Raw genomic sequence first — 12,210 nt, forward strand, 5'->3', positions numbered from 1 at the left:
AAGGGGAAGATGGGAAACAAGTCTGGCGACCCTGCTCTAAAGAGTAGAGGGGGACTTGGTTAGAGGGCGTGCACGTGTGTAAACGGATTTAATCGCGGCGGTCTCGTATGCTTATCTCGGAATTTTCCCGGCGCTGCTGGTATTTTTCGACGATGGTTTCAACCGGGTATTCCACGGGACCACCCTTTTCGCGAAAACGTTCCCCGCAAAGCCGATAATCTATCGCGAGCAATACTTTCCGGGGGCGGCGCGCAATTTACGCGCGGCACTTTAATTCTCAGAATTGAATGTACACTCGGCCAACGCGATCTTGCCGCGTTTTCATTGGCTGCCGACGAATCCCCGCGTTTTTCACGTGGCCATATTGCGACCCCGGTGTCCCTGTCGCGATTAAGCACCCTTATCGCCCGGAAGGATGGGGATTGTAGCCCGGCTGTGTACAAAGTGGAGTGAATCTGAATGCGAATAAGGGAAATTCGCTTCTTCATGAACACGCCGTGTTGTGAATTAATTGGTAGGTACAAAGATAGTAGTGCGAAATCAAAATTGGTTGTGGCAGTCGCAAGAAGCAGGTAAGGAACTGCTGTAAGGAACCACTTTACAGGATGATCCAGCTTGTTAAACCATGCAAAACTGTCTTCTACATTTTTCTTTCTACCTTCAATAACTAGTTCATTCAATTAACCAAATTTGATTAGTAGACACACCCTGTATGAGGTCAAACAATTTTAATCAATGACCTAACATTAAATTAAAACGAGATTAAAAAATATCTAGGAAGATTTTGATGCTTTCTCATTCTTAACCTTCTCTCTGTGCACCACAGACTGACCAGAACGGGAAAAAATATATAAAAGAAACTTTTTAAAAACCACACTTATTATATTAAAATGCACTAAAAAGGAGAAAATAATTTTTTTAGACATTAGTCACTATAAAATTTTCTGGGACTGCTACCTGTGATATGTTTCAAGTTGTTTAAGTATTATGTACTTATCTTTCCACAAATACTTATGCAGACAAATTTTCCTTTGTTTTCCTGTTAACTGTACACGGTTAACATTAGAACGGCAGTACACAGAGAGAAGGCTAACAATGTGATTCTTATTATCACCTCAGCAATTTATAATATCAAATATCATGTAGCAAGACGGTTATGGTTTCAAGCTGGAGTGCATCATTCTTACGTAGAGGGACAATCGACAGACCTTCTCGGAGCATGGTCCCCTAGATCCGCAGGTTCCAGTGTACGCGACCTCGATGTTGGTCTTCGTCAAGCAGGCTTGTCTCTTCAGCTCGCAGAGGGACGTGTACGTTCTGCCTCCCCGTGCGCAGACCGGTCTCATCACCGGCTCGCATTCTGGGCCACACTCGCAGCTCGCTATCCCTTGTCGGTTAATGACGCACTGCTCGTACGGGCTGCACTTCGCCTCGTCGCACGGATTGATTCCTGCACAATGGCGCGGATTAAAACTCACCGGCCGTGTCCCGTCTGTCAGCGAAGGTTTTGTTCGCCGATCGCGGAACACTGGACACCGACGTTTGTTCCCGACAAACTTTCGACGACCGAGATCGAGAGTAAAGAAATGGAACGAGTCGCTGACAGCGGTTATGCAGCGAACCGGCCCCTGCTATGCGAACCGCGAACTTTCTCGTCGAGTTGTTACGCGGATCTTGAACGGCGCACACTGGGGTTCGATTACTCTTCGCGCTAGCTGGACAAAATTACTTTTTCACGGTCTCCAGTTTATTTCCGGTTTCAATTGTTAGAAGCACAAGTCAGCTGTGTGATTTCAGTTTATAATACCATTAAAAACGTTAATAGAAATATCTATACCTTATAAATAGACTGCGGATTTTATGCATTTATGACAAAAATGGGTACGTACAATTTAAAACAGTGGAGGCATATTAAGAAGATTTAAGACCACCAGTGTATTAGTTTCACCTTAATAAGATCATTAAAAGAAGAACGAAATTGTTATTTTTTATTCTGCATAAAGATCCGCAGTCTACTTATAAAAAATTACACAATTTTGCCCTTCAAATTATTACTCCAGCTGCAATAATTTAAAGAATATTCGATAAAATACGTCTTTCACAAATATGCTTTTTTAAACATTAATTGTTACAGATCACATTGACACAGTTGATTGATGATTTAGAAATGAATTTTTTGTCCAGCTAATGTACCACATGCCGAACATTTGCGACGTTCTTCCAAGTGATTGAATATTCAAGACGATTCTAATTAAAAATGTAATGTTTACAAGTTTTGAATTAAGCGGGTTTCGTAATTGTCTTCTCCAATAATTTTATAAAGATCCCTTCAGCCATTTTCTGGTTTTAAAAGTTCTAACAAGCTTAATAAGAAAACTGTCTTCTGTATAATTGACAGATTTCCAGATCGCTGATTTCAGTGATAGAATTATGCGTTATAATGAACGGTGAGATGTAAATGAGATTTGGAGCAATTGCGGGCAAGTTACACGATTTCGCTGGTGGAATTCAAATTACCTGAGCTGCAGGCGCCGTTGTACACCTTCCTGAGCGACAATCTCGATCTGCAAGCTTCCTGCTTGAGGCTACATTCATTCGAGTATGTTTTACCATCGCTTCCACAAACCGGTGAGAACTCAAGGCCGCATTGCTCGCCGCAACGACAGGCTGGTTGCCTCGAGTCGTCCAGCTGACAGATTTCCGGTTCTACGCACTCCACGTTTCCGCAGGGATCTGGAAAATTAAATTGCGGCATGTGCGGCTTGGAATAACGTTCAACAACAACTCGGATGATGTATTGTGTACTAACGGAACGTATCGGTACGCTTGTAAATATTTTAAATGTTTGGTCAACGAATGCTCTGTCACTGTCTTCCCTTTCTGCTCTTAGCTAAATTGAAATTTATTTTATGGAACGCGGACGAAATAATGGACGTCGAGTTTGATCAACATGTCAGCGTTAGAAGAGAGAAAATGTATCATTAGTTATAATAAAAATTGTACGAATAAACCACAAAGAAATAAATGAACATGCAATCTTTCTTTTGATTGTTATTTGGCGTTGTCAGATTTGTTTAACACTTACTTACGATAAACCAGTTTATAAAAAATTACATATTTGTTAGAATGAGTGTGGGCACCTTACATTTTAATTTTCCCTTTTTATTAGTAATTCATTAACACTGATAAAACTCTTTTGTCGTTAATTTCTGCTTGAACTTTTACCAACATATTTATAATATCGTTTCCGATTAAAATGAGTCGAAACGCAACACAATTTGGATGATATTTACGGCGCTTAAGCGTGTCGTTGAATCGTCTGACGCGTCTGATCACATGGCCAACCTATTCCACTTCTCACGAATGCTAGAACACGTGTGGTAGCCGAATGTGCAAACTCGATTTTCTCGAAAACGAAGCGTCAACTGAGAAAGTGTTATTCGGCTTGTTTCACGAGTTTTCGCAAATAGAATCACCTCGTGCTCGTCTGTACCACCCATCCCGAGACACCCTGTATACTTAAGGGGTACGATGTTGTAACAGTAATAACACTTTCTTAGATGTTTCTCGCATGACTGCCGAGATAGAACCAAGTAAACACGAATGCACCCATAGGAACTTCGTATTGAACCTCGAAGTTTGATGAGACACAAATTATCTTATGGTAAGGACAATGTAACAAATTGCAGGTGCAAATCATACTGCCCTTATAGAAATTTCGTTTACCGCATTTTCCAGGAAGTAATCATAGAGGTAGAATCCCGGATTCGTGTAAATTGGCGACCATTCTTAGAAAAGCCTAGCTCAGGAAAAACGAAGCCGCTACAAGCGATACAGGAATATTTGTACACGACGAAACGGGGAAGAGGTTTGGGGGGCTTCGATTACAACTCTAGACGAGCCACTAAACTGGCGGCTGGCGAGGAAGAAACGAGGGTGGTTGCGGAAGGGTCGAGTTTAGCCGCTCCACTGGTCTGTAACTCGAACCAACCCCGAGAAACACCACCGCCCCCGGGAACTTGCCGCGTCAGCCTCACTATAAGGTCGGAACCTACCGCCTACGGACAGGAAACGGAATCCAACTTCCTTCCTTGGTCGAGGGCGAAGATTAATCTCGGCGCAGCCATGCTTCTACCTGCGCCACGGTAACCCCTTGGACCCCCGTGGAACCCGGCCCATCTCTCTTCGCGAGAACCGCGTACACTTCTCGCCGGGCTCTTTCTATCTGCCTTTATCAATCTGACTCCAACTAACCTGCCACCGCCCCCGGGGCCAACTCAAATCTTCCCGAAGCATTCTCTCAGCGCGATGCGGACCCCGACTGTTGCACCTAATAATATTATACCCGAGCGAGGTAATGGGGTCCCGAAACTTTGTTATAACACTATTATGCATTACACCGTATGCGATGGGTCGATACCGCGCCCTCTGCAACGGTGCCGCTATTTCCCAAACCATAGTCTGCTGTAAAAAATATTTCACATGGAATTTACTGTTTCGGGGGAGATGTTTTGTGGCGGTCACAAATCTGATAGATGAAACCTTCCAGAAAAAACGCTTCTGGCACCTAATTAACACTCGAATGGCGACTCAGAATCACCACTACAAATTGATATACCATTATTCAAAGTATTGTTTGGATTATTAAATATGTTGGTATCTCTAATCAACTATTAAACATGTAAGTATTGGAGGAGGTGTTACATAAATTCCATATCCCTGAAATGAAAAAATCATATACAATGGAATTATTTCCGTTCAAATAGCTCCGACTGCAAAGGGTTAACAGAGTCTCCCTTTAGAGCAGGATAAAAAATCGTGGAAACAAACTGAACCACATTTAGTAAAAATGTGCGTAGTAAGCTCAATTAGTTCCCACCCTTAAATATGAGATCGTTACTTTATGAACCGAATATTCAGGCATGTCATCTCCTTTTAAATTTTTTCTAGCAATGTAATTTAAAGGTTTAAAGATATGTACTTCATGCGTTATATTCTGCTGTACCTACACTGCTAATGTATGTATAACCGTAAGATGACATATCAACCAAATGTATATCCGACCCTTATGTTAATCCTAATGTATAGCTTTATAATCCCCTATGGGGAGCTCCACTTAAGCTCTCAATAACAAAAGAAAAATGAGAACGTACTTTTAGTCCGTGATAGAAAAAGCTCGAAATATAAATGACAATCTACTAAATGAGGGATGAACGACTAAAAAATTTAATTTTTGCCGACGAAAACTCATTTTCCGATAGAATAAGTATATTCGATACAGAACTATTTCATTCAAAGTTACCTACTATGAAGATTTTTTCGACCGATCATATATGAGAATCGTCTAAAAATCCAGGACAGCAAATCACGTTGTTCGGAACGCCAGCCACGAGCTTTCTTCGGAAGCAGCGAACCGGAAGTCCGAAGACGGGCAGAGTAACTTCACGCAACATTACCTAGATACGGATTTCTGTGCCGTCGTCGGACTGTTCGGGGATGATCCTCTTTCTATCCGGAGCGTATCGTTACCCATGGTCGCGAGTGGGCGCATCGACTGTGATGCTCGGCAATCGAGTATTGCCGTTCGGCGAACGGTTGGCAACAAGAGCGCGGAATCGCGGAGGAGCGGTGACGGCGCGAAAGCCAATTTCCAGGACGTCGTGGAAAGCGTTGATTCGTCCTATTTAAATTCCCCTGGGACGCGGTAATTTTCCACCCTCTTATAATTCAATTGGGGATGGGAAGTACGTCGTCGTTGGCGGGGAGGGGTGGTGGAATGGAGGGAAGGGCGGTATTAAAATAACATTGAATGTAAAGTGGACGCGGCGGAAGGGGGGAAGTGGAGGGGGAGGGGGGGTGACAAAAGAACGCGGGATAAAGGTGGGAAATGGAAAAAGATCGGGACAGGCTGGCGTCACTTGAAACCGTAAAACCCCTCGTAAATTGCCTTAAAGCCCTTCGATCGTGGACAGTGTGCGTCGAGTCCTCGATTCACACCCCGTTCCGGCCCCGGGCGATTTCGTCGAACAAAAGCCATCCGGACGAGCGATAAAAGTGTGTTTAAAATTCCCGCGTCGCCGCGGGGCAATTGTTTTTAAGTCTGTCGCCCGCGCCCCCCGGCCCTCGCAGCCCCGTCTTTCTTCTTCAACCCCCGGCGAGTAGCCCCGGTACCAACGTTCGACCGTGGTCCCGTCTAATCTTTCGAGTTACGCGAAACTTTCTACGTGGCCCGGCGACCTTGTTCCCTTTTTCCCCCCTCCCCCTCTCTCTCTCTCTCTATCCCTATCTCTATCCCTGCCTCTACCACTATCGAGCGTAGCCGGGCTTGTCCCGGCACGCCGCGCGTATTTTGCATTCTCGCGGAATAACTTTCAGAAAGGAATAATAAACGGGGTCGGAGGCGGGCAGGGGCGGAATAAGATAGAAGCTGTCCGGGAGGGTAAGTGGCGGATAAAGGGAATTGAATTGAGTTTGGTCAACGAACGGAAAGATCGCTAACTTCGCCCCCTCCACCACCACTCTTCCAACCCCCACGCTCTTCGCTCTGAATTCTTATCTCGCGTCGCGTTATTGTTGCGAACGGTTTATTCATTTAACGGCGAAATCTGTTTGCGCTTTTGTGCGCTTGCCGGCCGGAATGCTCGGTCGCCGGGACAATGAAATGTCGTTCGGTCGTCTCGTTGCCCGGAATTGTTTCGCCGGGAAAGTCGAAGAGGATAGCTCGGCCCAGTATTATGTTTAAATTGTTGTTGCTCTTCAAATTTTTCTTGCTCGCTTCTTCGCTCGTTCGCAGCAACTTCGGGGTGTACAGGAGAACAGAATTAGCTTCGTTATTCATGGTTAATTTATCATTCTTCCAGCTGGGATATGGACATCTGTGGACGTCACTTTGTCAACAGTTAGAAGTGCAATATGAACAGTGTTCTCACGAAATAGAATTGCCACTCGGATGATCGCGGTGCGTTATTTCCTTAAAAATTTTAACGATTCCAATTTCGAATTCTAGCAGATTATCAATAAAAGGAACTGGCAAGCATAAACTCTCATTCCAGTTTTGCCACATCCTAATTCAATTGCATAAAATCCTCCGCCAAAAAGAACGGTGAAACTTTACTGCGAAATGATGTTTCATATCTGCCGAAAAAATTTCGTTGGCAATTTAACGATCGACATGCCGAGTTCCTTCGGTGCGACGGCAGAACAGCAACACAGAGATGCGTGCGCGCTGAAAATTGGTTCAACGAAAAAAAAAAAAAAATCCGAAATTTCGCCTCCAGGCAAACATTCCGCTCCTCCATGTCCCCGCAGGGAGTTGTTGTAGAAAGGAACTGGTAGTTAAAATTACATCGTTGGAAAGTGATTAACTGCTCGCCCATCGGCATTCGTTTTTCGCCGGGATTTTTCATATTTCGTATACAGCTGCGACGACCATTCAGCATCCGCGAGCGATTCTCGCGAATTTTCTCCGTTATTTTCGCTCGAATTCGTTTTCACTTAACAATCGCGGGCTTGTCCTTTGTCCCGCCGCTAAACCGTAGATTACCGGGGGACCGGGAGAGGATTGTCGTGTTTTCGTTGCCGGGAATTATTCGATTCTAACATTGCCGGTAAGCATCAGGGGGGATCGGTTTTCATCGGATCGCGATAATTCGCCGAAAATGTTCGACAAAGCTCGACTACTCGCGGTAGTCAGGTGCGAGAGAATATTTTTCCTGATGCGTAAATCGCCGTGATCGGCTCCATTTATTTCTTCCTTGATTGGATCGAACTGCATGGAACACAGTGCAGTGCAAAGTGGTCCGCGCGGCCGATGCGATCTATAGTAGTTCATTTGGTAAAGAATGAATTGTCTCATATCGGTCTTTAATGCATCTACATTACTTTCTAAATGTTCAGCAATGCCGAGAACTCGATAAAAATTCTAATTAGAACGAGCACACATTTAAAAATGAACATTCTGTGAATATGATTGTTGATCGAAAGATCTCTAATTTTCTTTCGTAAACCCTGCCGAACTTATTTAATATTTCCAACAGAAACTTTTTTTAAATGAAGAGATTCTTTTATCTTCAAAATGCATACCTCGAATTTAGAATTACAGTTCGTCTGTGTAAAAAATGTTTTTAAAAATATTTATTGTTAATATTGTGGCTGATGTCAAAACTAATCCAACGATCTACATTGTTATACCCCTAAACTTCCAAATAGTGCTAAAATCTTAATCCGCCGGAGCTATTTTATCTCGAAAATTACACATCTCATCCTCTACCTAGAATAATTCCATTCTATATAATTTTTTTCATTTTATGGATATAATTATTATATTATAATTGATTAAACCTATCGACCATCAAAAGTGACTAATGAGTATGTTTGATATTATAAAAAGAACAAGATTAAATTTATTTATATTTTGCGCGATTTTTACTATAATATATACTGAAGTCAAAAAATGTATTCAATCAATTCCCATGAAAACACCTTTACAATCTCAATAATTGTCAAATAAAAAATCTAAAATGGGTTTAATTTGACCTCTCGTGGTAGGTTTAGTATTAATAATCTAAACAACTGGTGACTCTCCGAGTCGCCAACTTGTACGTGCAAACGCGATCGTTGGAAGCCAAAAACAGACTCGAATATCGAGCGTCCCGGCTCGATAGGCAGGTATCTCGCGGCAAATTTCAACGACACCTGCATCCAGCACCGGCTCAATTATAACACGATCTACTAACGAAATGCCGTTGCGACTGAGCTACTTAAACGCCCGATAGATAAATGCTCTCGCACCGACGCTCGCGACAAGCCGCGCCACTGAATCTCCCGTATTAAACGACAATTTCCGGTGAAATCACTTCCCGGCGACGGAGTTTGAACCGTGAGCCACTCCGAGGACGGTGAAACGCTTTCTAACGAACTGGGCAAAACGTGCGATCTAATTTCGACGGCTGATCCCCGAGGAATGATCGTTAAAAGATAGCGCGGGAGATTTTTCGGGTTCGCGGGGCTCGTTCATCGCGGCGAGTCTCGTTGCTCTCTTTCTGATGAGTTGTGGAGGATTGTCCTGGAAGTGAGGAATTACAGCAGAAACGTTATTTTGTTGGGTACATACATATACATATTTCATTGAATTCTTAATCCTTATAAATGCCACCCAACAGAAATAGTAGTGTGAAAGATACGGGTGTAATACTCCATCCACCTTCGTTTTAACTTTTAACCCTTCGGGGACGACATCAGTACAACATACTGGCTCTAAGAATATTTTATTAACATTATAAAAAATTATTGGACATGATACACTTTCATACTTTATCATTTATTTTCTACAATTTGAACATGGTTGTTGAAAATATCAAAGAGCCATATAATACAATAACATAACACAATATTTCATTATCTATTAGCATTATCCATCCTAGAGAAAGAAAATGACGATCGCCATCGCCCTCGAAGGGTTAAATCAAACCCTTACCTCGTAATGGCAAGTCAGACTCGTGGTGAAGATTTCAAACACAATCTATTCAATATGTGTGCTATTAAGCTATTTTAACCAGCAATAAAATTCTATTCTTCAGCTTTTGATATTGAGCCATTAAAGAAAATCATTAAATCAATGCCAATTTTTTTTCTTATTGAATATTATCGAAACCAAATAACTATAACATAAAGAAGGCAAGGAATTCAACAGTTCTGTTCCATTTATAATTTCACATTTGAACATTAAGTTGTTGTTTATGCGACCTTTAGATAACCTTGAGAAGGCCTCTAAAGGTCAACTATGAATTTTTAAATCGGAACCAATACTTTTTTATTGTAATAGATTTTGTTTGAAGAACTCAACACAAGTCCGACAGCGGCTTGGACTAAATAGTATGAAATACACTGGGTGACAAGAAAACAATTGTCACACACACTACAAGTGATTTCCTACAGTATGTCAGAGAGTCATTCACGTTCGTCCCGCAAAATCATTTACAAAAATAGAATTGAATATCTTGCCACACCAACACGTTCTCCTCTCCAAGAATGTTAAAAGCTGAAGAGAAACCGTATGCCGGAGAAGACGACGGGCAATATTCAAATAATCCGCAGTTCCCACCCGGGAGCCGTACAATCTTCCCCTAATCACGTTCAGCAACCAGAGAATCACCTCGCGACCTCCTTTGAAACAAATTGCGCAGCTCAGAAGGGCGGACAATAAAATTCCGAAACGTCGGATAACTGCCGATAAATTTTGCACGGCTTGATTCCGGGCGCATATCGGCGTCGCTCGGCGAGTCCTAGTGAGTGTCTGGGGAAAGTAGCGCGAGAGGAGGATGGTCGTTAATTTTTCGGGGTCTGCGTAAAGTGGGTTCCGCGGACGTTCCGTGATACGGTTGGGTCGCAAAATTCATAGAAGCTGGCGGAGTTGGGTTACGAAGATCGTATAAAGGAATTATGCCCTGGGAGCAATGACTCGGGTTTATGTTAACAGCGGCATCTCGTGCCGCTTCCTGTTCACGTGTACTGGCATGAAGCCACTTCCGTTCGATCTGCGGCAGCCCTGAAACCTAAGGAACCGTCCCCTAACCTCCCTCGTCCTCCTCGTCCTCTCTCTCTCTCTCTCTCTCTCTCTCTCTCTCTGCCACCCTGAGCAGCCGAATACAGAGAGGCGGCAGTCACTTAGGCTTCAGGCGCGTAAACATAAGCGCGCGAGAGCATCCGCTTAGGAATATGATGGTAATTTACGGTGGTTTCGGGGATACGAGCATCCGGGCTCACCCCGGGCTCTCTCTCTCTCGCCCCGTGTTTGCTGCATCGTAAACGGGCTACTTTGCCAGCCGAAGCCGACGCTCCGTTGCTCGATACCATCCCAAAGACTGCCAGCCATGTGTCGTTAGTAAATTATAAGCGGTTTCGTGAATGAGCGCAGATGGAATCCTATATTCCGTTGCAGCTCGCCACCCGCACGGGATTTATGGGTTTAATTGGAAGCCATTGTCATCTAACAGCTGTCGCGAGAGTCTTCCAATTTATGGAAGTAAGATTGCCGTAGCGGTTTTCGGTCTCGGGAGCCAGGTGATTTGGGAAACTAGCAGATTATGATAAGACTGGTACCTATGGTAAATGGCCCTTTTAATGGCCGCATGAGATTATGAGTATTTTGTGGTAAATATTAGAATACTGGTTGTTGATGTGCTGTTATTTCCTTGGGTCAGTAACCCTTTGAATTTATGATGCGATTTTGTAACGAATTGGAGGATGGCTATGTTAAATAGTAGCCCTTTTACGGATTCTGTGACATTACGAGGGTCTTCTAGTAAATATTAAAATACTGGTTGTTAATGTGATTCTACTCCCTTGGTTTAGTGAAGCTCGGAATTTTTAATGCGGTTTTGCAACGAACTAAAGTGTGGCTATGGCAAATGGCGCTTTTATGGGTGAGATTATGAGTGTCCTCTGGTAAATATTAGAATATTGGTTGTTAATGTGATTCTACTCCCTTAGTTTAGTAAAGTTCGGAATTAATAATACAATTTTGTAACGAATTTACGTTGACGGGCGGCTATGGTAAATGGCCCTTTCATGGGTTGTGTGGAGTTATGAGAATTTTCTTCTAAATATTGGAATATTTTTGTAACGAATTTAAATTACAAGCTAGATATGGCAAATGGACCTTTTAACCCTATTGTAGAAAAGCTGACTACACTCTCGATTGTATACACGAAGTTAAATTAAATTAAATTAAATGAAGTTAAATTAAATTAAATTAAAAGCAGAACATGGCACTTCGTCATAGGGCTTCGACCAGAATTGATTGCATTTTCAAAAAATATTTTGAATACAAGAATGTACACCCGTCGGAATTCCCTGTTGGTAGCTGACTAAGAATAGCACACTTTAAATCATCCAATTCCCACACAATAAGTTCGAAACTCCGGCTCGAAAGAATGTCTCTCGGCCAATAAAATTGTACCCCGCCAGGAAAATACAAAATTCACCGTATCACCCCTGACGATCTAAGGCTGGAACACTTACGTCAGCCTGTTTATTTTATAAGCGGGGTGAAACTTTTCCACCGCCGCGCCGTATATTTCAAAAGTTCCCGGCGCGGCGTTTGTCCCGCGAACTCGTTTCAAAAACAATTCCATATCTTGGCGACGCGGCACGGCGGCGCACAGTGCAGTGGTCCGGATCGAAGAATTTGGTGTCATTTTGTTATAACTA

The 12,210-nt window shown here is 43.0% G+C and overlaps 1 protein-coding gene across 6 annotated transcripts in view; it reads right to left on the reverse strand.

The window, feature by feature from the left end:
• Positions 1 to 12,210, reverse strand: part of LOC143207819 (agrin-like) — a 580,688-nt gene that overhangs the window by 58,926 nt on the left and 509,552 nt on the right. For all 6 annotated transcript variants that reach the window (XM_076421623.1, XM_076421620.1, XM_076421622.1 and 3 more), the window contains 2 exons: positions 2,518 to 2,733; positions 1,209 to 1,450 (listed from right to left, as the gene is read on the reverse strand). In XM_076421623.1, the coding sequence (XP_076277738.1) occupies positions 1,209 to 1,450; positions 2,518 to 2,733 (458 nt within the window). The remainder of the gene's footprint in view (positions 1 to 1,208; positions 1,451 to 2,517; positions 2,734 to 12,210) is intronic.

Source organism: Lasioglossum baleicum, chromosome 4, assembly GCF_051020765.1.
Source record: "Lasioglossum baleicum chromosome 4, iyLasBale1, whole genome shotgun sequence".
In the NCBI taxonomy this organism is placed as follows: domain Eukaryota; kingdom Metazoa; phylum Arthropoda; class Insecta; order Hymenoptera; family Halictidae; genus Lasioglossum; species Lasioglossum baleicum.